The 27,092-nt window shown below is 40.2% G+C and overlaps 1 protein-coding gene across 6 annotated transcripts in view; it reads right to left on the reverse strand.

The window, feature by feature from the left end:
- The window catches only part of DOCK10 (dedicator of cytokinesis 10), a 142,424-nt gene that overhangs the window by 37,661 nt on the left and 77,671 nt on the right, over positions 1-27,092 (reverse strand). For all 6 annotated transcript variants that reach the window (XM_066326275.1, XM_066326273.1, XM_066326272.1 and 3 more), the window contains exons 8-25: positions 26,700-26,883; positions 25,015-25,100; positions 22,807-22,890; positions 21,748-21,903; positions 20,034-20,255; positions 19,191-19,313; positions 18,510-18,592; positions 13,015-13,137; positions 11,653-11,732; positions 10,379-10,566; positions 9,711-9,776; positions 8,778-8,870; positions 6,778-6,901; positions 6,504-6,625; positions 5,752-5,838; positions 5,114-5,206; positions 3,007-3,125; positions 213-282 (exon numbers count right to left, since the gene is read on the reverse strand). In XM_066326275.1, coding sequence (XP_066182372.1) covers positions 213-282; positions 3,007-3,125; positions 5,114-5,206; positions 5,752-5,838; positions 6,504-6,625; positions 6,778-6,901; positions 8,778-8,870; positions 9,711-9,776; positions 10,379-10,566; positions 11,653-11,732; positions 13,015-13,137; positions 18,510-18,592; positions 19,191-19,313; positions 20,034-20,255; positions 21,748-21,903; positions 22,807-22,890; positions 25,015-25,100; positions 26,700-26,883 — 2,103 coding nt within the window. The remainder of the gene's footprint in view (positions 1-212; positions 283-3,006; positions 3,126-5,113; positions 5,207-5,751; positions 5,839-6,503; positions 6,626-6,777; positions 6,902-8,777; positions 8,871-9,710; positions 9,777-10,378; positions 10,567-11,652; positions 11,733-13,014; positions 13,138-18,509; positions 18,593-19,190; positions 19,314-20,033; positions 20,256-21,747; positions 21,904-22,806; positions 22,891-25,014; positions 25,101-26,699; positions 26,884-27,092) is intronic.

Below are 27,092 nucleotides of genomic sequence, written 5' to 3' on the forward strand. Positions count from 1 at the left end.
AAGCTGCAGCAGCAGAGACCTGAGCAGCTGCTTGTCCTCAACAGAAGAGTTTTAAAGTTTCTTAACCACAGTCTCTCAGTGGCAGAAAGTTATGATGCAAATGCAGAAAAAGCTACAAACAAGTACAACTAAGAGTAAACAGGAAAAAACCCACAAAACCACCAAACTCAGCCCATCCCCACAAAATATCAACATTCCAACAGAGGCCATACCGTCACGTAAGAATTGATGCAGTTGTCCAGTTGTTCTTCGTGGCACTTGGCAACGATGTTGGTAAGAACTCTGCAAGATAAAAGAAGAACAAAAATTGAGCTATTTTGTGTCATAAGGCAGAGAAAGGCTGCTTGATACTCACACTGTCCTGTTCTTGTAAGCTCATGTCAAACAGTGCATGAGGGATGTGATCCAAAATCTGACTACTGGGAAAAGCCGGTCATTTCTTGGGCTTTCCACTTGCTTGGATTGTGCTGTTATACATGCATTTGCTGAGCACTGCACTCTGTGTTAAGGATAATAACTGCACTGTCACCACAACAAGAGAAAATATTAACTAACTGGACTTTATGTAGGCCTTGGATACTTTGGGATAACAAAAATTAGAATACTTTCATGAAACAGAGAGGCAAGAGCACTTTTCTCCAGGAATGCTACTTGCTAAGCTCTCTCAGGTCTTTGTAATTGTGCAAATCCCCTGATACTTTGCTGATGCTGGCACAGCTCACCAAAGACAAGCACAAGCCTGGGCTGCAGCCTGAGCAGGTCCTGTGCAGCTCTGTCTGCTCACGTCCTTGGAGTCAGCCCCAGCACTGCACAGAGGGGAGAGGCTGGACACTTGGACAGACCACAGACAAGCTTGGGCATCAGCAACAGGGAAGAAAATTGCCTGGATCACGCCAGCACTCACTCTCAAAACCTGAGCTCCTACAATCAGCAGGAAACTGAGAATTTAACGATGTGATACTGAGAATTGCAGCAAAGTTTTCTTTTCAGTTTGTATGTACACCATCTTTGAGATCACCCTGTTCCAGAAAACACAATTCTAGGCAAGAAGTCTTTAACTTGACCATATTCTTTCGTTTTGATTAGTAGGAGCTCATTTTTCCAGGGTACTTAATATAGACAAGATTCTGCAATTTTATAATCTTATTTTTATGTCAAAGAATTCAGGGATAGGCACAGTAACAGTATGACTAAAATAGATTAATAATATGCCTGACTGTGGTCCACATGCAAGAACTCCTTTTGAATAGCTCAGTGATTTGAGTGACTTCTGGCAATTCTTATTATTGGATCTAAAAGCTTTTAAGTCTCTTAAGTATTTTTAATTTATCCCATTTCTTGCTGTTAGTAGGAGAAGCAAAACTTGTAGCAAAACCCAAAAGTTAAGAATTAATTGTGCCCATTCTGATCTTTTTAACCTTCATTCTCATTTGAAACTCAAATGAGTTCTGGCAAAAATGTGACAGAGAAATGATGACACGACTGGGCCCCCAGACAAGTAAATAATGATGAATATAAAAGGAATAATGTTCTCTCCACAACACATAAGTCAATCCATGCTCTCATTCTGTTGTTGTTGCTTTTAGTAAGTTCAACACAAGCTGCTCCAAGCTATTCAGAACAAAACAGTGTGTATATATAGGACACGTCAATGAATGACACACAGCAGACATGCACATTCCCCTTGGCATCAGCTCTGCCAGCACAAAAGACAAGACACCACACATGCAAGGAAAGCACTGAGAATCTTTCTTTTTTCCTGGGGTTTTTTTTTTTTTTTTTTTGGCCAGGTGTGTGTATAGTTAAAATTTGAAGCATGGAAAAAAAATGACATCCCTCCATTTTTCCATCTAATGATAAAAACTGTATTTTAAACAGCTGCTTCTTCTACAGCGTTTTTCCAGTCAGTTAACTGATGCTGAAATTCTACCTTGGGACACAATTCATCATTTTCTCTGGACTTAACATCAGCTGATTTGCTGGCCACAAAGGTGTCCCCAGCAAAGGTCTGCTGGCTTCCCCCCCTTTAAAAACAGTGTGCAGTGATGAAATCACACACACTTATGAGGAAAGGATCTTTTAATCCTAGTGCCTAGCTATGGTAAAACTGGATTTGGCCCTTAAAAATGCCATGATCATTTGATAAAGCATATTGAAACTCTAGCTTTCCAAGGCTAAGATGGGGAACTCTTGCTTCCTTGTTTCTTTAAGTTTCCCTAAATAATTGTTCTCCAGGAACAACTTCTGAAGCACAATCTCTGGAAGGAAAGGAAGATTAGTCTGACAGCAGATCAGTCTAACAGGGCTGCAGAGGACAGCTGCAGTTTTTTCCTACTAGTAGTATTGTACTCCCCATGTTTAACTGCTGGAGGAAGTACAACAAGAACACCACTATGGCCACAAGTAAATGCAACACAACTTTCTCTCCCTCCTGCAGAGACCAACAGTAATATTCTCACCAGTATTTTTTTCCTGCTGCCCTGATTAACAGCATCAATAAAGACAATTTCATTATGTGAGGGGTGAGAGACTGAGCAAATCATTGCAGTTGTTTGCCTGCTCTCTGGAAAGTGCTTCTATTGCTTTTCAGTTATTGCTGATATATTCTAATTAAAAAAATGCCCCTGAACGGTGTGACCTGTTTGTTTTGCTCTGCACTGGATGTAGTGAGATGCTGAGCTCTTCCTGTGCTGAACCCCACATCCTCAGAACCAAACATACAGCAAAGCTGAAACTCAGCTTTGTCAGGGAGCTCTTGGCTGCTCAGGAATGAGACCTTCCCCCAGGATTGTCTCAGGGCAGACAGACATGCCCACCATGGTCCATGATTTCCACCCACATGATACCAGCACTCCTGGATGTGTTATTTGCAGAGCCCAGTGCTAAGGGGAAGCAGCATTCTCACCTACCAAAGTCTAAATGTCATAGAGCAGCTATAACTAGACTAACATCTGCATTTGTGCTCCTGAGTGAATTCTGTACATCACACAGGATTTATCCAGATACCTGGTCACAGCTGTTGTAACTTCATCATCCCTGTTTTGCACCAAAACCCTGAAGAGCTGGTTCAGGACTACAGGAAGAAAATTCATAATCACATGGATCTTCTCAATCCTCAATAAATTCTGTGAAGGAGGTAAGAAAGAAAGTGAGAGACTTTCAATATGAGCAATGAAAGCTGACAGGTGCCACGCAGCTTTGCTGCTTCAGCAGGTAAAATGCAGTGCAGCCATAGGAGGAAAACAGGTGAACTAAGCAGAGAACTGGTTCTCCATGAAGCTTGTTTTAAATATGACCACCAACACAACTGTAGGTATTGCCCAAATTTCAGAATTCCAGCATTTTGTGCTATACTGACTTAAGGGAAAAAAATAAAAAGAGAGAAACCCAAAATGATTTTTATATTTCACTAAGGCTACTATCTAAGGGCAAAAAAAGAAGTCAATGATTTTCAAAATACACATTTTCTAGTATTTTTAGGAAAACTTTTTTTTTAATGCAGAGATCTGATAAACTCAACTTGCTGTGGCTAAAATACTTTTATTAAAAGCACAGTGGTAAAAATTAGTATTAATATGCTAACCTGACATTTTATTACCTTCTCTCATTAAGAAAGGTAGGAGCTTTCAATAAAAAACAAATTAACTCCTTTAAATTTCTCCTAGGTTTCAATTTCAAGTATTTCAAATTCATTCCAGAACTTCTAACAAAGGTACTAGCAATTTATAAATAAAAGCAAAATACCCTGGGGAAGATTACTTAGTCTCTGGTTATATTGCACAGTTGATTCCTTGTTGCATAGAACATTGTCTCTGTTTTCTAATAAATTCACTGGAATATTTTTAAAAGGTAAACTACAAAAGCACATAAAGAATGGTGTGATTTGGGTGGTTTAGACAACCAACTTGATGTCTAGAAAGTTGTAAATCTTTTATGGATTCCTAAACTTTGCCCACTATTCTCAATGGCTTTCCAAAAATTAATTAAGGACTTCATTCTGTAGAGGTATAACCTCTAAATAACACTGATGCTTTGATGTGTGAACACACACCTTAATAGTTTCTTTAAGTCAAGACAGTATTTGAAAACAAAGCCACTCTTTCCAGTTCTGAAGGCGGACCTACATCTGCAAACAAAAGTAGTGGCCGTCCTTATGGATTTGTCCAGAGAAGTGCCATGATTTATTAGGACTTATTCTTTGCTTATTAAAGAAAATACCTCTTCCCAATCAGCTTGTATCTGATTAAGGTACACTCATACAGGAAAACATCACCAGCGAAGGAAAGGGGGAAAGCACCGACATGGTGGTAACATCCAAACCCCCAGATACCTCCTGGATTTTACAGTGTGCTAGAAGGAAATATAATAAATGTCATATGTATGATGTTTCAGTCAGTTCAGAGATGGAACAGAGTCACATCTGCCTTCAGCTTTCTTGCTTATCTGTCTGTTAATGTTCCACAAGCGCAGTTCACAGCAAGAACTCTGGATTTCAGCACTCATGGACAGATGAAGAATTAGGGCCTTACATTTACCTGCTGCTCTTCTAATTTGCTTGTCATACTCCTCCCTTCTCACAGTTTTTGACCTCTACTGAACAGAGGCACATTTAATGCAGCTCTTGCTTCACCTTTGCAGATGTTCTTTCTGGTTTCAGAACTTGACAGGCAACAAGCAACCTTGATTTATACACACCAAACACCCTGAGCAGCCCTTTGAATAGCATCCAGGTTTTTAGAGGAGGTAAGGATAGAAGTTATTTAAGGCAAGAGAGGATTATCAGGAATACTGCAGCTCTACGAGCAACAGCTCCCTTCCCCAGACATTACTGGGGCAACATTCCCTTATCCCCTAAGGGGATCTGAGCTTGGGCACAGGCTGGATTAGCAGAGCTGCTGGGGCAGAGGCAGCCCTGCTCTGGATGAGAAGGGATGGGAGGCAGCTGGTGACCAGCAGTGCATCTGTCACATCCAGTCCATCTGACTGGAGCTGTCACTGCCCCTCTGCCTCCTGGTAAACCTGTGCCATGGTTAGAACTCTGCAGTGGGGGATGAGCTGAGAGAACGCCCTAAATACAGCTGTGGACTACAATTTGTGTTGCAGGTTACTTTACCTTACAAGAATTGATAAAGTCTGAGGTAGGAGTCTGAGACAGATCCTTTTCCCTTTCCTGGCACTGATGGAAAAAGTTATTCAGGTATGGATCCTAAAATAGGAAATATTCACATTAATTTATACTATAGATGATTAAAATTTAGTGCCAGAAACTGGTTACAGCTGTCACTTGTGATACCCATGAACACACTTGGTCTCCACCACCCTGAACTGGAGTCACAGAAAGAAAATCAATTTCTTGAGTCCAACCCACTGCCCAGCACAGAGTGCTAAATTCCAGGTGCTTTAACAAATCCTTTTTCACTGTTGTGAGTGATTAATTTTTTCTCACAATCTAAGGGGTTTCAAAGGCCAGATTAGTTTTTCTTCCTGGTGCTTTTAATTTACTTTCTTGCTGTTCAAACTGATATTCCACAATTTTTCTATTGGTATAATCTTAAACAATTTTTCTTTTTTCCTTGTATTATGTATCCTTAAAGTATGTATTCCATCACTAGCATCTTGCCCTTCTGAGACAAAATAATCTTTAAATGTTGTAGAAACAAATTCATGCATGATTTTAAAACTCCTTTCAGATATTCTCTGACACTTTGTGTGTGTAAGCAGGACACACAGCTAAGAGCAATGTTGGCTTACCTGAGTATTTACTGTTGATACAACGAAAGTAGAGACTTTGAAAAGTGGTTTCCCACCGTCTACCCATTTTATATCACTGCCAATCTGCTGTTAAAACAAAAACAACAAAAAATATTTTCCCACCTATTTCCTATTTATTCAAGTTTGCATCAAATTTTCAGTGCACAGCTTTGCACATGAGTGGGCATGAACTGCACTGGCTGCTGTGCTTTCACAAACACCATCACTGCAACACAAACCCACTTTTCAGCACAAGACCGATGCTACCATTCAAGGGACCAGATCCTGCCCCACCCTGTCCTCATGACAATAGCAAAACAAACACAAGGAGGCAGAAATAATCCAAGCTGGACTGGATCAGCAGGAAAATATGATATCACATCACAAAACTGGAGAATGAATCATGACTGTGGATCACATCAGCTGGAGAATGAATGTCATATGGCCTGAGTTTGTGAAAAGAGTTCTTTTTGACCACTCTGATTCATATTTTGAGGAGTTAGAACACTGTAAAATACATAAAATACACTTTCCCCATATAGACCTGTGAACCAGCAACACAGGACACTGAGTTCAGTGCTGCACATATTAGTTCTCATATTCAGTGACACGCAAATGAATATTCTAAACCAGAAACCCTATTTACCATTTACACCCCCAAGCAAATGCAAATAGAGATCTGATCTCCTGAAAAAGACAGCAGCAGGTGAAAGCTGTGTCCATGTGAGGAGCACGGAGGTGTGGGTGGGTACCTTTGTGCTGGCTGGCTCCTGAAGGCTCAGGTAGTTGGGGGGCAGGCTGCTGGCCACAGGCACCTGGTGCTCCTGGGAAGCCAACTGGGCATCTTTCAACAAAGGGAGCCAGGCAAAGCCCACTGTGCAAAAGAACAAATAAATGGCACTCTTGGAAAAAAACAAGCATCTAGAGTTTAAAGGAAGACAATAACATCCAGCCAAAAACTTTGAAATCCTTATTGGAATGTACATAATGTATATTTATAATTGAAAGTAATTCTACTACAGGTACCTGGTGTTTCCAGAGCCTCTTTCTTTTTGGCATTAGCTTTTGCATTTATGTCACAGGTGACATGATAAAATGAAAACAGAATGTGGTGTTTCTTATGGAGTTGAGTGGGAAGTTCAATTTTCACCTGAAATGTAAAATGTTACACCTCACTTTAGTTTAAAAGTCAGTTAAACCAGGCATCAGAGATGGGTTAAATGACTGACATCTCTCTACACAGAGGTCTAAGTACAGCCTGCCTTTACTGGGTAATGCTTGCCCCATGGTAAGAAATGCTCTCCTAAAGAAATAGTTTATGATGATCATCTATCACCTTTGCTTAAAACAGCTTTTTTCCACTTTGTCTTGTGGAGGAACATTGTCATTAATGATGAAAGAGCATAAGATGAAAGAGGAGAGAACTAAAGAGTGGTGGACTCTGCTTAAAAGTGATGACCTGCACTTTAGCAGCCATAAATAGCCAGCCCCATGCTCATACTTTCAGGATGACCAAACTAAAACTAGAATGACATCTCTGTTACTGTTTCATCATCATTTCATGGCCAAGACCAAGTAATAAAGGCTGACATGAAAAATAACTTTTAGTTATAATTTCTGCTCAGTCTTAAATCCCATATCATACCATCCATGAAATCCTACATACTGGTTTTCAGGTATTATTAACCTTAATTGGAATAAAAATACAAACCCATCAGAACATGTTACCACAAGAACTAATAAAAATGACCCTTTGCTCTTGTGAGCTGTGATGAAATTTATCCAGGCTAATCCTATGCTAAAGTAAGGGTTAGAAATCATTGATAAGTGCTTCCAGTGTTAAATCAGCTTATGGGTAAGAACCTAAAACCATAAACACAGATATAAAACGGGCACCCAGAGACAGGGATTGAGACAACTTTCTTCTTAACATCCTACATTCTTTTGAAATCTGCACCTGCTTCACTAGGGACATTTAGGACAGGTGCACACCTCTTCCAGCCAAATTGGCTATTCACATCTCAGTTCAGCTCCTCATTCAGGTTGAAAGTAATCTCCCCAAACCAAGTGACTAGCATCACATGAAGGACACTTTCAGATGTGTTAAACCCCAAAACACATAAAGAACTAGCAAGGAGTTCAAAATCTTTGAAAATGTAATGCTTTAAGTTCCCCCTCACCTCCTAAACAGGAATCTTTAAATTGATACTTCATGTGTAGTTGTATATTATCTGCTGATCTTGCCTCAGCAATTTTATCAAAGTAAATTTTTACTGAAAAAAGGAAATTTTACTGACTAGGAGAACAGTTTGGAAAATGCTGGCTATAAACTCTATGCTGTTTGCCAGTCTTATCACTACACATAAAGCAGTAGTGGAAAATGCAGAAAGGACACTTGACATTCACAAGCCATCAAACACACCAGTCACTGACAGGGTGAAATTAAGTTCACCTGCAGGAAGCCTGGGGAATCAACACTTGGTGGTGGTGAAACATAAAGAGGCACATGTGAGTAACATTTGGCAAAGGCCACCATTTGAACTCCTCTATAGCTGCATCCTCAAGAGCACCAGCTGAAGGACTTGCTGCAGCACCCACACGTCACTGTACATTCTGTTCAGACCACTGCATCAACAAAAATGCCCCAATGCAGATCTTATATGTCAGAGAGGGATTTGTTCTGACACTTGGCTCCACACTTCATCATAATGTTTACTGTTTCCATAAAATTCAGAGATGCAGCTGGACCCTTAATGTAATCCAGACGTGCATTTTAGAAAGCTGCACTGTTCCTAATTAATTCTACAGCATCTTAACTGTACTCAGAACATCTTACAAAAGGAACGATCCACTGAGTTGATTTAAGAAGAGAAAACAAAACGTGAGACTGCATGTCAATCTACCCAGCACAGCCCTTCCAGAAACACAAGCAATGGCAACAGAAGCATTCTGTACAGATATTTTTTTGTCTCACTGGCAAACGTGTAGGCTTGGCAGACATTTAATGAAAGAAAAAGCAGACTGACCTCATCATAGAAATCAGGATTCTGGGAATGATGCAGCACAGCAGTGTAGGCTGAGGTTGTAAATAAGGGTCCACCTGGCTTCCCATAAATACACTGACAAAAGTAACATGTTTTCATTACATTGGGAAATTCTGCTGAAGATACTAGTATTGGTATATCTAATATGTATGTACATTACAAACAATTAGCATGAAAAATTGATCATTACTTTATCAAATATTAAAAGAGATGTTTTAAGTGCTCAAACCTGGATTTTTTTATACACACTTCCAGTAAAAGTCCATTGATTCTGCGAAAATTACCCCATGCTCAATTAAGCAATACAGACTCCTTAGACTTTTTCCTTGCTGTTATCAATTTCAGAGTTTTCTGCAAAAAAGCTTTACAAAATCTATTTCACTTTTATGGAGTTCAATACACCCTACAGTGCTTTTACTGACTTTCCAATGTTACAAAAGCTATCCCTGTTAACAATCTCTTTTCTGGCAGGGTCCTGTCTGAGCACTCTTGATTACTGAGTAATGGCAGTTTAATTTATTGCTGGGAAAACTAGACCACAACTGGAATATGCAACAGCCCTTGGGCAATAGCAAAGTTTCAGGTCCTTCTAATTTTGTGCCTCACTCTCTTCAGTCAAGTCTCCTGAGCTCAATGAGAAATGTAGAAGTGATAAATTCTAGAAAAAGCAAGCTGCACTGTAAAAAATGGCTCTGTTCTTTAATATTATTTCCTTTCCCCTCCATCAGCCTGGCACTGGAAAATGGAATCACTCTGACCAGCTGGGATCTAACAGAGCCACAGTGCAAAATTAGAAGGATGTATGACAACACCCACTCTTGAATGGCTCTGGTTCAGTATCATCCTTATTCTTGGCCTTTATAAGAAATGTCCTCAGAAACAGCACCCTCAGAATATTCCCCTTTTGCAGCTCACCTTGAGTGGCTTTGCTCCTTCTTCATCAGAGCTTTTGAACTCAATGCACACTGTTATATTCCGTGCCTGGAGAGACAGGAGCATATTAAAGCTGACATCAGAAATGGGGTCCCCATAAAAACTCAGGTAAAATATAGAGCTGGAATAATTTTCAGAATCCAAGAGAAACATGCAAATGGTGTAGCAATATTTATAAATGCCTGTAAGTCTCAGAGATATCACTAGAAATAAAACTTCCAAGAAAAAAGCAAAATGCAGGCCAGTGACTGTGTAGAAGCAGACTATTAAGTGACCAGGACTTACCTATATCTTGTCCTTAATTATTTTCCATCACCATGGAAACACAAGTGGTACCAGGTTTCATTTAATAACACAAACATTATCTAGATTAATTTTATCTGCACATGTTATGTCATTAATATAAAACCCTTCTGAAAATTGTGAAGAAGGTATTACCACATTATCTCTCTTTGAATCACTGTTACAACTTAAAATTGCCCCACAGATAATTGTACCAGTGTTTTCTGATTGCAAAAGCTGAAAAAGATGAAGGGCCAACTCAGTGACATCACCATTTTCCTCTCCTTTATAAGTTCTCCTTGATTCCTAGAAGAGCTCATGCAGGCCACTGCTACCCCACGTTGGCCTGAATCAGCCCCACACTGTACCTTGTTGAAGTGTTTTTGGCTGTCATACTTGAGGTGTTTTGGATAGATGTATATTTGGTTCTTGTACACCCTGTAAGGTCGGGAATATTTTGTTGATTCCTGCACAAACTCCTCAACTTCCACTGTAGGTTGATGCTCCTTTACATTATGGAATGGCTTGATTGGAATAAAGGATGAAGTTACACAGTCTACAAAAGAAAAGAAAAGAGTCCCATCACGTATTGGGTGTTTTTACTGTCTTACTACTAAGAATAAGTAATATTAAGATGGAACATACAAAATCCAGCCTTTACTTAAGAAAAATGATAATGTTGAGATGCCTTAAATTTACACATTACCTCAGAACAGTGATAATATATCATCCTTAAATGATTTCTCTCACTTGAATTAAACTGGACAGCACTGGTAACCTCTTCTGACACTCACAGTATTTGGTGACATTTGATGGTGTAACAGCCTCATTGGTATATGGACAATTTCTACAGAATGTACTGAGGGATGCTGCTTCTAATCAATTTTACAGCTCAAAACTCATTTAAGTTTTTCTATTATCTAATAACATAATAAATAAAATGAAGAAATGAGCAGTGCAGCACTAGATCAAATATATGATGCAATTGGGATAACTGAAATCAGATCAAGAAACAGAAGATGAAAATAAGCCCTCTGTCACTGAGACTGGTAGAGATCAAAACTGGACAGAGAATACTTTATCTCCCTTTGCCATCAAAGCAGTGAGGCATTTAACTTCATGGGGAACTTAAGCTGAGAGGGGCCAGCAACTTAGGGATGTCCAGAGCAACCAGAACTATTTCTGGGAAAAGCCATTGGACATTGCCTACAAATTCTTTCCTCAAATCCTAGAATAATCCCCAGGAAAAGTCTACCAATATGTTGTGAGGAAGCTGAAAGAAGCTTGTGATCCCTCACATACACCATGCCAAATTTTACTTCCTTCTAACCTAGTACAGAGGAAATTGCCAGTTTCAGAATAATGCAGGTGCTCTGCAACCCATGCAGGCTGGGGAGAAGTGGCTCCAGGCCAGCTGCAGCACTAAGGTTCCTTTCTTCTTTCACAGACACTGAAAACTGGGCTGGATCTGGCCAGGTACAGCATGAAACAAAGAGTGGTGTAATTAAGTGACAGCAAATCAAAGCCACTCCCCTGCAAACACTTCCCTACACAGTGGACCCTTTTGTCAGAACTTTCAGTTATGGATGGAAAGCCTAGGACAGTGTCCTATTTAATTAGAGTAATTAAAGTGGAATCATACTTGGATGTTCCAGAGGAACACAATCAACTGCAATATCCAAACAGCCAGGTATAGTCTGTATTTTGCTAATCTTCTCTGCTCTGCAATGAGATAAATGAAAACATTTTAGAAAATTAGAACAACAGATATCGTAACATCACAGGAATTAATGGAAAATGAAAAACAGACCCTTATTTAAGATATTTAAGGTAAGTTAAACACATATAACATACAACTATTGGCTATTAATCTCTAATCAAATGTAACAGCAGAAATAAAATATGATTTGGTTTGTGGATTTTTTTTCCCTTTAGTCTCAACTCCTGCCTTCTCTTTGCAATCAGTATTATTTTGTAAAAAAGGAAAGAAGTGATGAAGCAAAATTATGAGAATTAACTTATTTACTTTTACTTTCTAAAATATGGATGAGATATTCCCTAAAAGGAATTCAGTGAGCATGGGGATGAGAGGAGTTCACAGCACTGTGGCTTCTTCAAGTGCCATGCTGAAAAGGAACCAAGACATATTCCTTGTGTCTGAGCAATGTGAGCAGTGCCAAAACCACGATGCTAAATCTTTTCTGTCTAGGAGATGTTTTAGGGACACAAACACAGCAGTGGTGCCACTAATGAATAGTCAGTAGAGTGTCCTGACCAGTAACTGTAAGGTGGCACAAGAATTTAAGGGCCTAATCCAAGCCCTGTAGCTGACATTCAGTATTTTTATGATGTCTTTTTATATAAATGGAACTGAAGGTATTTAGATTAATTCATTTTTAGGGCCATTTAGAGTAGAAGAGACAAGGAGAAATACATGGTTCAATTCTCATGTCACTAATCAAGTACAAACACAGACCCTGCTCTAGAATTAATCTGATTTATACCTGTATAGAAACTACCCAGCCAAACCTCTGTTCAGAGATTTATAGGCTGTAAAACACTTGGAGAAGTTTTGACTTTTGATGCCCACTCTTGAGTTTGCCACGGAGATTTAAACAAACAAAAGCAAGGAGCTGGGAAACCCACAAAGAATGATTTTGTATCTCTGTCACTCTTTTTTTCTTTTTTGTTTTTTTTTTTTTTTTTTCCCCTGAGATAATGTTGGATACTTCACCTGCACCTCTCCTGATAAAAGGTGATTTAAGCAATCACTATTTTTAGGTTATAATAACATTTATTTTAATGTGCCAAAAACGTTTCATTTTTCCTGGAAAGTCCAATCTCAAGCACTCTTTGGCAGCTAATAGCCTAATGTGAAAAACACTAATGTAATATAATTTAACATGGCCACTTTGGCACACTGTGTTAAAGGAAGAAAAAAACCCAGCTACAATTATTCTGCAGTTTTATAAAGCTTCAAAGCAAATTAGAAACTTTTCCTTACCTTCTGTATTCTGCTATTAGTTTAATCAAATCTTCCATGGAAATCTTATTGCTTTCTTGCCTGAATAAGGGTGAGAATCGGGAGTCTCTGTCAACATTTCCCTGATTATCTTTAAACACTGGCCTATAAAAAAAGGGAAACGATGTATTTATAAACACCATCCATATATACGTATGCATATATATATTTGAGCATTTGAAATTGTCATGTAATCTTTAAACAAGGTTGTGATATGGATTCTTACACAAATTCATGGCCTCTCAGCAGATTTTCACCCAAGAGAGCCCTGACAAACTTCATCCTTGCAGGACAAAGGCAATTTCAGTTTATTCCATGTGCATCCCAGTCCTGCAAAGACCTGGTGTGAGCAAGAGCCTCTCACCTAGCATGGTCATGACTCCTCACTTCAACAAGGAGACTGATTCCTTATTTCAGTGAATCAGTTTGAAGAATTCAATGCATCAGTAGGTAGTTTCATCCAAGAAGTTATTAGCCAAGGAAAATCATTATAATTTTAAATAATGAAAATCATAGGTAGTTGTTAAAGCTGAACCACCACCTCTTACCACATAAAGAAACACATGCTTTTACAGAACCTCAATGAATGTTCCTGTGCATTGAATCTGTCCTGTGCCTTCCAGGAGCATGACACTAACTCACTGTGCCTTAACATTCCTTCACAAAATCAGTTTGTGGAACACCAACTAAATTTTTGATGAACCAGCTACAAAGTGCCCTATGAACCGGAGAAGAAGGATAACCATCTACAACTGAGAACAATAAATATCAGCTGTTGTGTGCACAGGAAAACATTTCCAGACATTTCCATTCCTGCCCATTGACACTTGCAGGATTTAATTAAGACATTCCAGTGCCCTTTGTATATCCTCAAGGGTCACACACACTGGCTGGACCGGATAATGTAACAGCTATCCAAATTAATGAACCTTGGATTCAACTGCAGTATGAAAAAACATTGCTTAACAAAAGTAAAATGTTCTTGACACTAAGTGCTGTTCTGTGAATCATTTGGCCAATCTTGCTTCCTTAATTTACTTCTCTGTTCCACTGCCAGTGAGAAGAAGAATTGATGCCAGGACAAATTGTTGCCAGATGCAAAATAACTGAGCAAACCCTTGGAAGAGGATCCCAAGAATAAGTATAAATGCACTGTATCTTAACTTAATTAACTGAGAGGAGCATCTCTATCTCATTTCTTTGCAACTGTCAAGAATGATCAACCCACTTCTATCAGATTTTGACCTCCAGCTGTTGGAGGGAGTAAGGCCCACACCAACACACCGTGTCAAAAAGCTTACTCGGGAGAAACCAGACCTCATTTCTGGCAGCCACCACTTACTCTACAAATCCTACTGAACTGCTGTCTGAAAAAAGAAAAAGGAAAGAAGAAAGATTTAATAATTATTACAGGATTGGTGACATTATGATAGTTCTTGGACTCAGCACTGCCTCCTCCTCCAGAGTAACAGAGAGGAGCAAAACATTGGCTGAGTGATTTCTGCTGTGCCACTGGGCTCTGCAATGTGCTGCTGGGCAAACCCAGGCTCTGCTGGAAACTATTAACTGAGTGCAGGCAGACTCTGACAGGGAGCAAAGCCCTGCTCAGGGCAGGGGTGTAGGGACACTCACCAAGGAGGGCTGTGGATGCAGGTGGAAATGAAGCTGGAAGTGGCTCACTCTGAACCTTCCAGGAGGTTCAGGGACACAGCACCATGATCCTCAAGGTATCTTCAAACCCCAAAGATTCCATGATTGCCCACTCCTCTCCTCTGGATTGGAGTCAGAAGGGCTTTACAAAGTCATCTTGACTACAACCACTGCTCCAGAGCGTCAGTGCTCCCTGCCTATCACACATTCTCCCTCTAGGACTAGTTCAGCAGCATATACCTGCCTAAATAATGCACCCAGGACAAAATTAAAGGCATGAAACCACTACAAAATGAGGCTTACACACAATACTCCATGTATATAAAGTTCTTACAACCACATGAGTAGTTTAGATGTCCACTGAAAACAAGATAACCATTCTTACAAAGGTATGTCTTATGCACTGGTCAAATTGTACTGTTGTCTCCATTGCCCAGGTTCATTAAAGCTGCACAATTGCCAGAGCAGCAAGTACTGAATGTGTTACAGCTGCAGTTTAATAACTGCAATCCCATGTTTTGTTATATCCTTGCAGGTGGAACAAGAGTGCTCCTTGTCACAGGGAACATACTGAAGGCACTCGAGAATGACAACTGTCACATCAAAACAAGGAAATGCTTTTAAAACTTCTACAGCTCAATTCAGTATTTGTCTAGCACATTAACAATGTACCTTAGAGCTGGGTACCTATTCATGGAGATCATTTAATAAGAGAAGTTTCACTGAACTAAAATCCTGAAGAGATTCTAAAAGTGGTAATTTAGGGGAAAGCAATAGGTCACACTAAAAAATCTGAAACATCATTTCAGTACTTAAGTGTTTATATGATTCTGCTCTTCTGACATTGTTAGCTGATTGCCCACAATCCTAAAAACTTGTAGAGCACAGAAAACCTACACATTGTTCATCATTTAACTTTGAAAAAGGTTACTTTTGAAGTAATGGTTTATGATTTGTGGGTATATTGCTCACCTCCAGGGTTAGACAGTGGAAGATCTGCAGCTACTGGAAATCTCACTGCCTCCAGCTACCTCAGCCTAGTGCAGTGAATCAGCAGCTGCACAAGCTGCTGAAGGATTCAAATATTAGGCTCTAAAACATGATGTTTACGAGGGTGGAGAAGGTTTGAAGGAGTAAGAGCGTAAAAACTAATCGCTGTGAATAAAGTTTCCCCCCACATCTACAAGATGTAGCTGAGGCAGATATTTGCAAACTTTGGCAGTTCTGGCAGGAATATGAGCCTCTGACACACTGTAATTCTAACACATACCGTAATTATACCTGCGAGAGCACACAGACACCAGATTTCCCAGCAGGAACTCCGGGAAGAACCCTGAGTCATGTTTTTGAGCAGTGCTAACAAACTGGTGCCACAGGAGCTAATGAAGAGTTTCAGTCATGTGCAGTGCTCAGCTGTCAAGGGTTTGGCTTGCTCAATGCATACGTAAAGATCTCACTGTGGCCATCTGTAACTGCTCTGAGCAGGGAAAATTTCCACACAAAACCAGGAGTGTGGTTAATGCCAGAATGAACTAACTGGAAAACACATTTCCAAACCCAGGGTTTGGCTATTTATCATAGCCAGACCATTTCTTTCCCCCTGTAGTGCGATAGCCTCATGGTGGAAACTTCTATTTTCAAGCTGTGAAAACAGAAATAGATTTTATTCTTTGCTTTTACCAAAGTCAGACCTGAGCAATGTTGATACACTAGCAGGCATAAATGAGTGTGGGATTTGAATTTTCTCAATGCACCCTAGCTTGACAGATATTTAGGGGGCTCTCTGCCTCTCAGGGATAGCAGCAAAACTTCCCTCATGTCTGTGAAGACTTCCCTGAGGCAGAGCAAGCACAGAGCTGCAGCCACAGCTCTGGGCTGAGGCACACACCGCAGGATGCACTTGGGCAGCTCAGCTGTGGCACACACAGCCCAGCAGTGAGAACCAGAGGAGAGAGGCACAGCCCAAATCCTGCTCCTGCCCACTCCTCATCACGAGGCAACAAGGGATTGACACTTGGAGAACTCTACAAAAAGAAAGTACACTTCTTTCAGAATGAGAAGAAAACCTTTCTGGACTTTAATTCTGGGAGGATTTGCTCAAGCTGTGGAAGAACCTTCCTTACACAGCCTTTTACACCCATGAGTGCCTGGCCAGACCCTGAACCAGTTAAAATCATCAGGCCACCCAAAGATAGCTACTACAGCAGGGGCTGAGCTGCAGAACATATCACTGCTGCTATTGCCACAGAGCACTGGCAGGCAGAGTTCATAGGGAGCTTCAGGCCAGGTGCCAAGCCTGCACCTCCTCCATTGCACACTCTGTTACATGCCAAAAGTCTCTCTATCAACCCATCAATATGATTTTGATGAATGGTCCTCTGGCTACACAGAAGTAGCAAATATTTATGAGTATCCTTGAGCTTGCAATGACAGATCAAAACACATTATCTGCCCTTCTCTTGAGCACTCACCTCTCCAGTTCTTACCGGATATTGACAAAAAATGTATGTAAATAAAATATAAATGAACCCTTCAAATGTCCATACCTCACTGCATGTTTGCTTCTTTGCCATCTAAGCACCATATTCTAAAATCAGAAGTTTTCCCCTGCAGGTGTCATGGGAAGCTGTGCCCTCCTGGTGCTCCATGCTCCACACCAGACTCACACACTTGGAGCTCTCTCTCATAGCCACAGGCAATGCCACAACACAACTTTTTCACCCAGCACTTGCTCTTCCTTTCTCCCTACTGAGAGCTTCAGGCAGCTCTCCACCTGGCCTGCTACTGTGAGAACAGAAGCCACAGAAGAGGAGGAATGTTTTCACTTGGCAATTGACAGCTTTCCTTTTTATAGGGAACATGAAAACTTATATTCCCTGCTCTGGGAAAAAGAACGGGGAAAAAGAATGGCAGAAAGAACGGAGAGCTGTCCCAGGGACACACAGGAGGATCTCTGTCAGGGAGCTCTCTCATCCCAGGGCAGCAGTAAAGTGAAGAAATTACAAAAGACTGAGAGAGAAAAAAAGGGAGAGGGCAGACAAAGGAATTACATCAAACCTTGAAGGGAGAACAAACATGAAAAAAAAAAAAAAGCCTTATTTGGTAAAAGGGGATCAAAAGGCACAGGGGTGCCTCAATCTTGAGGTGAGACCAGCAAAAAAATTATACAGGAGGAGAGAGAGAATAAAAATGCATTACTTCCACAGCACTGAGCTGCAATAAAACTCAGCTGACCTGCCAAATGAGAAAATAGAAGTTCTCCATCACCTACTAACCATGAAAAATGCAAGAGTATCTGAAGCATAATCCCTCAATACAAACCCCAAAGCATTTCAAGTACTTGGTTAGATTTTTCTTGAAAGTTGACAGGCATCAAAACAAGAACAGAGCCTCAAGAACAGGTACCTGTGCACCTACTTTCTAGATGGCCACTGCAACTCTATTTTAGACCACAATTACCTTTGTAGGAAATTCTTATGACAACTGTGACTTTGAAATCTCTTTGGTAATTCATTTGGCCAATGAATGGTGGAGCTCATGATAAATTGATATTCTGTCAGCTACCTTTGCTGCTCCCTGGCAACTTCACTACCTACCTGAAGAAAAGATTCCACCATAGTAACATTTAATGAGCAAGTAACTGATGTTTAGCTGTGAGAAAAATAGGGCAATGAAACAAAAAGCCTGCAGGATATTCTGGGGTCCTGGACCAGAGAGAAAGCTTTGCTTAGCTTCAGGCAGAAAAAGTGGAAAAGAATAAAAGGATAGAAGTCCAAGGGAATAAGCTATAAGATGCTTATAAAATCATGAAAAGAATAAATACATACCTCACTGACCAAGCAAATGGCATACGGTATCTCCCCAGCTTGCTGCAGAACTGTTTATTGGATTTTAACACTTTCTGTGCACACTGCAAAAAAGGAATTGTGAATTATTTCATCAGTATCATTCTAACATCTTAAATGCTGTGCAAAGTACATCCAAGATGAAGAGACAACAGTGTCCCTACAATAATTTGGCCTGATACTGTTCATAACAAAAGGTTCTGGGGTGGACAGCAGAGACATTACAAGATAAAGATGATGCTGCTGACAAATCAAACCCTGTCACCACTCCTTTATTCAGAACTGCATTAAAGTTGTTCCAGTTTTCTGTAATTAGCCAATGCAGGTGCAGTGCCTGCTCTCAGACACAGAGAGGTGCCTATCCCAACTTTGCTCCTGTTCTAAGTTCTGTAGCTCATAATTTCTAAAACCTTGCTGAAAGAGGACATCCCTGTGCTAAGGCATAACCAGCACAGGATGGATTTGCAAGTTGCAGACAAAATGGAGCTTCATTCATCCAGCCAGTGGAACTTGGACATGTGCCTTCTGAAGCACAGGGCTCCCAGGAGCTTGTCCTGTTCAGCAACTCCAGACTGCTGAGGTTTGTCAGCACGATTTGCAATGCCCTCAGCTTCCAGCAGGCTGAAGCTCACAGAGCAGGAAATGATGTTCCTGTTACATTACCTTAAAAGAATCAGGGTTCTTAATGTAAGGTTCGGCACTGCTGGCAATGTTTCCCGTGAGCACCTTTTCTATTTTTGCCACCAGTACAATCTCAGAGTGAGGATTACTTATGGAGAAAACAGCCTGTGGATAAAAGGGAGAACAGTTCAAAAGTATACAGCAATACTGGAGAAGGGAAATACTGCCAGTGCTCTCTGGTGATGGAAACAGAAACAAACCAAATCCAGAAAAGATTATTAAGGATTACTATCGCTGCTTATTCAACACAGCCAGATGGAAAAGAAAATCTTTGTGTTAGTGCTGAAGTCAGCTTGTGCACATGCAGCACCTTGCAAACAGACTGACTCAAATCCAAAAGCAGTGTGACCATGTTAGTATGGCCTAACCTAACTGCTCCTCTTGGGCAGCACCTGAAAGCTGGCCTGAGTCAGTCATTCCTCAGGGGAATGAAAGGAGGAGAACAGGGAACACACGCTGTTTCAGCCCACAGATCATGGCAAGAGCAAGAATGTGGAAGCACTTAGAGATTATTGCAGCATCTGGGTGTTGCTTTGAGTTGTGATTTTGTTTGGCTGGTTGGGAGAGGTCAGAAAATGGACCCAAAGGGCACAGGAAATATAGGTGCATTCTCTAAATAAGAGACACTAACTTTTATCAGTTTTGATTGTAAATGGTTTATAGAGGGAGCTCAGAAAGCAAGTGGCTCTATACAACTGACACACAAAAGAGAATTTTCTTGAAAACAAGAACATAGCATGCAAAAATTCTCCAATAAAAAAGAATACAACCAAACAAAAAGAATTCACACGAGTCACTAAGCCATGCAAGTCACATGTGGAATACCTGTTTGGGGTATTTCAGCCACTCTTCTGGGAACCCTTTGACCTGTGGTTCTTCCATTTCATTTGACTCAATATTTTCAACAGCACCATTTTCTAATGGACTCGAGGAACCTGAAATCATCTGTCTAACCAGAGTGTGGTTCAAATCCACGTGAAAATCAGCAGAGATCTTCCTGCCATCCCTGACATCATACAGGGCCACGCTCACAAAGAAAGGCTCTACCTGGAGAAAACACCAGAAACAAAATACAGTAGTAACTGAGAAGATGGGAGTAAAGTCTATCTTTTAATGGGTTTCTGCAACTAGAAAAAAAGAAAGTAAACAAATATTATTTACAAATTATGAGATACATTTCAAACACATGTTTCCAACCATGTGATTTTAGGGGCTTTAAATAAAGCTTGTTAACAGGGTGCCAGAAGAGGAATTGACAGCTTAGAAACTCACAGAATCAAAACCAAATAGATAACTAATTATTAGAGTGAATGAACAGAGCCCCAGAAAACACACTGCAGGATTTTAAAAATGTAGATTGAGAGTCATTACAAAAGAGGGGAGAGTGAGTGTGGGCTTTCCAGGGATCGTCAGAAATGCAACACAAAGATGACAAATGCAAGGGGACAGAAAATGTTTACTGGTACAAACACAAAAGCGTGGGTGTATTATTCTGTGGGAAACACATGTTCCATTCTGCTGGGAAACCAAGAGCATTCAAACCACTCTGACAGTGCCCACTTATCCTATGGCAGAGAACCAGGGAATTCAGTCCTGTGACTGAAAGTAACCTCCAAAGAGCATCCATGGTTCTGACAATAAATCAGCCTCAGAATAACACCACCTGAGCTGTCCAGAAATCAGAACCTTAAAACTGTGGAGATAAAGAGCAGTGCATAGCAGGTACAATGTCCTTTGCTTTTCCAGCCTCTGCAATGAATATTGTATGCCCTTGGTGCAGTTATCATGACTTTATTTAAACAGTTATTCCAGTCTGCCAAAAAAAGATATTGATTACATCATGCTGAATTTGCACTCACTGTAGAGGTCATCTTCAAATGAAAAACAAACAAATCAACAAACAAAATCAATGCCTCATATGTAATATATGAAAGTGGAGTTGCTGGGATACTGATGTCTCATAACTTTCCTGCTTCAGAGGAGATCTAACTAAAAGCTACTGACAGACATCTACATCTCAATTTTCCTGGCCCTTTTTTTACAATAGGAGTAAGCAAAATTTTCTGGTTTGTCCTGGTTTTAGTTGGATTTTTCCACTAGATGAAACATCCTGTCCTTTATATTTTGCCTTCTCTCCTGTAACTTTATCTGCTTGGTTCCTTGCGTCTCCCTGAAAAACAACAAAAACCCCCCAGTTCACCAGCAACTGATATTTCATTGCCTCCCTACATAGGTATTAGCAGTTTAAACTTGTTCTTCTTATAGCAATTGTTAAGAATTCTCAAGGTTTGAAACGTTTTTAATCCCCCACTGAACTGTAGTTAAAAAATCTGCAGTGTAAATCAGCTTCAAACCATCTATTGAAAAGTTAATCAGTTTTGTTATTCAGTCCAAAGGCACCATTATGCATGGGTAATGCAGCTTTCCTTTCACTTCTCTTTCCAAACTAACACATGTATGAAAGGAAAAAAAAACAACACCAACCAACAAACCAACCAACCAAGAAAGAAACGTCACAGAGGAATTTAAAAAAGCTTACGTTGGTTGCAGGATCATTTTCATTTTCAGTAACACAGGCCTGGAGATTCAAACTGAGAGATTTGCAGGTAATCAGGATCCTCTTTGCAGGCTTTTCTTCAAATGGCTTTATCACTGAGTTTGTCCCTGGAAACTCCTTTTTCTGAGGAGTCAATGCCTGAAATAAGTAGGGCAATTTGTTATACATAAGAAAAAGCATCATATTCCAAACCTAAGTAAGTAAGCTTTTTAAAGGTCTTTGCAACCACTGAAACACCTGAAAACCTCAAAAGCCACTGTTGGTATCTTCATAATTACTACAGTAAATGAGTGTTATTCCTCATTTATAGACTAGGAAGCAAACCCAAAAGACTGCCTGAGGACATATTTAATGTCAGAGGCAGAATAAGGGATTCAAATTAGGCTTCCTATAATTTCAGAACAGATTTTTTCTTGTTTACTTACTGTTTCTAAAGCTTTAGCTTTTAATTTCCTCATATAGATTAAAACCCCTCACATTTTCAGACTATTAACAGCACATTTTAGAATGAGATTTCAGCAATTTCCCTCTTCTCCCATTACTTATATACTACATCACTATTTCAATTTGCTTAATACTTATAATAAAGGTCTTACAGATGATTGACATCAGGCTCAAGTTTAAATACACACTGATCCAAATGTTACTTAAGCTTTCTTTTTAACTAAAATAAAATTTCCATTTAAATCACATTCACTGCAGGAAATAACTTTCTTTGAATCCTGACATTAAATGTTAAACTTTGCTTTAATGAATGTTTTAAACTAATTCAGAGCTTAGCTCAGCTGGGCTGGATGAACCTCCAGAGGTCACTGCCATCCTCAACCATTCTGCAGTCAAAGTCTGTACAGAAATCTCTGAGGACTACAGAGATAGCTCCCCTCCCACTTCATTGATGAAGCCTTGGGTACAACTGCTTGCTTGCTGAGGTGCAAACCTCACCACCATCTCTGCTGGCTCACCTAACCCAGTTTCCTCATGTCACCTGTATTTTCAAACTTCTAAGAATTAAAAAAAAAAAAAAAATTAAATATTGCTTACTGCTATATCAGGATCCAAAGAGAACAGGTTTAGTCGCTCTGTATTTCGAGAGGCTTTCACTGTTTCCTCTGTTTCTGTGATGTACTGTGGTGACAGATAATAAATTAGTTTTCTGCACGAGAACAGAAATCCATAGAGTTGTTAGACTTCTAAATGAGTGATCAATGTTTCACTCATAACATTTACCACTTCTGCAGCAGTTATTCCCAAGCACCTCCAAGCACTCTTTGCTTGTGAAGAAGGGATTTTCAGGCCATGACATACTTCTGAGGAATCCCAAAATAGATCAGTCAAGTAATTCAAGTTTCTGTATGTTCACATATGCTATCCATTGAGGAAGATGTCAGATCTCTGCAGCAAAATTAGTTTAGAGATTCCCAAGCTGAGGGAAATAAACCCCCAACAAACTAGCCCCATAGAAAACCAGCTGTGGCAGAGGAGGGCAGAAAGGGGAGCAGCAAATGGCACTCAGCCTCAGAGGCTGAGCAGACACACAGGCTGCAGTGTCACCCAAAGGGAAGGCTGAGTGTCCTCTCCCACCCACCCTCTGCCACAGGGAGGACCAGACAAACCCATTTCCTTTCTGACAGACACATGCTTTAGTTAATAGCAAGCTCTCTGACAAAACCTACTGCACCTTGTGAAGCCATCTGGTGCTTTCCTTCCCTACCTTCTAAAGGTTTATCCTTACATCTAACTGCAAAACCCTTTTTCCTCACTAGTTAAGCTCATTTATTCAACATGTAAAGTAAGCTCTACACATTCCCTTCCCTTTAAAGATCCCATGGGATATTTCAATTGCTCAGTTCCTCCAGTCTTTTTTTGCACTTTGTTTTTTGCTAACTTTTTTTTTTTTTTTTAAATTTAATTTAATCTCTGAAATATTACAAGAGTGTCCATCTTGTCTGGTTGCCTAAGTACAACCCTTAGCTGACATAGCACAGGATATTCTCTTGTTCAGGTCCCATTCAGTGTTTCATGTCTCCCACAACATCATGACATTGCCAGTACACATTAAATATCAAGCAGCAGCAGCCCAGCAAGACCAAGAGCTCTAAGTTCAGTTCCTAACATGCACTGCCCATGGCCTGGCCTGCAGAAGCAGGTCCTGCTGTGGCTCTGGTAGACTGGTTTAGATAGAGATGGGATCAGGATGTTTATCTGCCATGGACTAGGGAAAGGTCACAGAACACTGCTTCAGTCAGGCTTGTAGAGCCAGGGTGGGGGAACAGGAATTATCCATATAAAGGGCAAAAACAGCATCACAAAACAAGCTGACCATCTCCTATAGCCTTGCAGGCACCAGAGGTCTTTGAGATATCTGCAAGATACCTCTGAGATATATGCATCAACTAAACCATTAGAAAGAATCTATACACAGACAAGATGATCTGACACTTCTGCTGCACTTAATACAAAAACTCAGATGTATTTTATTTGATTGGCTGTTTTGTTTTTATTTTGTTTGGTGATTTATTTTTTTTTCTTGCTTTTTTGCATTCTAGGTGACCACTTCACATGTATGACCTACAGTAAAATTCTGTCCTCAGCTGCACAGACAGCTTTCAGCTCAAATCTGTGTAACATCCTCAAACAGCATTTGGCTCTGTAGACAGACAGCATCTACAGCAGCTCACTGGCAGAAGGCTACAAACAGATTCATTTAAGAGAAAGCAGTGAAGCACGTCCAATCTAGCTTTTCATTAAAAAGCTTCTTAGCACCATATACAATTATCTCATCCACATGAAGCAGTTTATGAGCTCCAGAGGACAAAATGCCTCCCTTGGTAGCACATGTGTCTTTCAATGAAGTTACAGGAGGCAATGAGCAGCTCAGAGCTCACTTCCTTGCCAGTCACACAGGAAATCTTGGCTCTCCAAGGGCCAAATTCTACTGAAATGCAGTTCAGACAAGCAAATATTTCACACATAACTGAGGGGACTGGACCCTCACTGACTTCACAGGTCTGAATCAAAATACTCTGTGGAACACCTACTCTCTTTGCAGCTGGTGGAGATTCTCTCACTTAAACAAAGGGATGAGTTGATCAGAAAGAAGATAATCCCTAGTTGTGTCTCTAAAAATTGTAATAGGCTGTGCTATATCCTTCAGCCTTTTAGAATATTAATGATCAGCTATTGGCAGGCATTTTTCACCTAGGACATTCTTTCCACTAGACACGTAAAGAAAAATGTAACGTCTATTACTTTTGCGAAGTCTGGGTGCAAGGTGTTCTCTGAAGAATCTGCCTCTTCTTGAGAGCAATCATAATTCACTGAAACTTCTGCAGGCTCTTGAAGAGAAGAAAAAAACCATAAAATGGTTTTATTATTCTTGCTATTACCACAGGGTTTAAAGGATAAACCCCCATATTTCCATGTTATTTTCTTTTATTCCCTTCCGACTCACCATCTCTCCAAATGAAAGCGATGTTCATGTTAACCTCTGTCCTCCTCAACCTCATCTCTCACTGCTGCTCACTGTATCTTAGTCTATATTTAGGCTTCCAAACAACAGGCCTGACTGCTCAGTGAAACATCCCACACATTCACCCAAGACAAGTATTCACCCACGACAAGGACACCTTCTTGTCTCAGTCCCATAAACCAAGGGTTTCTGTCAACCAGAGGTTTTGGATCCCAGGAAAGGCAGCCCGAGCGAGGCAGGCAGGACCTGCCCCACTCTTTGGGATGCAGGCTGGGCTCCCTGAGCTGCACACCCCTGAATCCAGCGAGCAGCACTGAACACAAGCCCTGTGCCTGACTCAGCTCACCAGGCAGTGCTCTGTTCTCACGGGGTAATTCAGCCTCATGTGAAAGAAGTCATTACAGTCACTTAGGGCTCTTCTTGCCAAGAAAGCCTCATGTCTTTTTGACAAGTTAGCTCTATAGCACATTCCTGTTACTTGTTATCAGCTTTTTTACCAGTAGAGACTTCTGTTTTCTGTTAGCCTGTGTTTTTGACCTTTTATGCACACGTTTCTTCCTGTTTCATTAATATCCTTTATGGGTGGGATTTTCAAAAGTACTCCTCTGATTCTGAAGTGCAAACCTCTTATGCCTCCAAGTTCTAAAAACATCCTTGCCTATATTAACAGTATACTGTCCTTCTGAAATTAGAACTTATCATAAACATCAGGCTACAGAGTTCAATTAGCTCTGATTATCCCTAAGATTTAGATGCATGTGAATTCAAAGCTTTGACTCAGCTCAGAGCACATGCATTTTACATCTGTATTAAAGTTCCAAGTGTTTTCAGCCTTAGAATTTCAGCTGGAGTTCATCCAAACTGTATGTGGATTTATTATGTGGAGGAATGAGTTACTGCCACACGAAGACTGCAGTATAACAGAGCATCCAATTCTCTCTTCTACAGTGAGAGCATAATATGCAAGCTCAAAAAAGCAAGAAGTAAAAGTCAATAAGCTTTCAGAAACAGAGCCATATACCACAGCTTTTTTTTTTTTTTTTTTAATTATTAGCTCCAGATTTTTAAAGAAAGCAAAATGTTGGAAAATTGATCAAATCACTCTCCACCACAAAACTTTTTTAAACCTTCAGAGTTCCAGGACAGTAAAACACAAAGTACAGCAAGATCACTGACAGAGACTAAATTAAAAAAAGAGCTGCATATGCAAAGTGGAGCCATGTTGCTCCTGCTGACTTTGTGGGAGCAGTTTTACCTCCCCTCTAGCCATTTGAAAATGATCTGAGGGGAGTTAGCTGACACTGTGCAGGGATTGCCAGGATAGGTGCTGCTGCCTCAGAAATCAATAGGTACAGAATCCATTACAGACTCAGGCAGTTAGAATGATTAAACACTGATATGAAGGTTCCACTTTTTTCACTTGTTTAAAAACTCCCCAGCAATACAAGGTATTTTTCACTCTTACCAAGTCTCAGATCAGTGAGATCTGCACTCTTCCTCTCCTGAATGGTTCCCTCTGGATTTATTTGCAGGATTTTGTTGAGCGTAAAAATCCAGTCATCCATATCCTGCTCATTTTCAGCTGCCAGCACAAAGTATGTGAGGTCATTCATTTTCAACTCAAAGGCATGTTTCCTAAGCCTGTTATTCTGTTGGAACAAAAGGAAAATAAAAATAAACATTAGAACTAATAAAAAAAAAAGGTACTGAAAAAGGCATCCATAAGATGGACTTGTATATGGCCACTCCTTAAAAATTACGTTTAAGGAAACTTCAGTGGCTTCAAAGAAAATTCAAATAGTATGCTACTAATACAAATTTTGGTTAATTTATACATTTAAGAGCTTCTCTGGCCAAA

This window comes from Sylvia atricapilla, chromosome 10 (assembly GCF_009819655.1).
Source record: "Sylvia atricapilla isolate bSylAtr1 chromosome 10, bSylAtr1.pri, whole genome shotgun sequence".
Lineage (NCBI taxonomy): Eukaryota > Metazoa > Chordata > Aves > Passeriformes > Sylviidae > Sylvia > Sylvia atricapilla.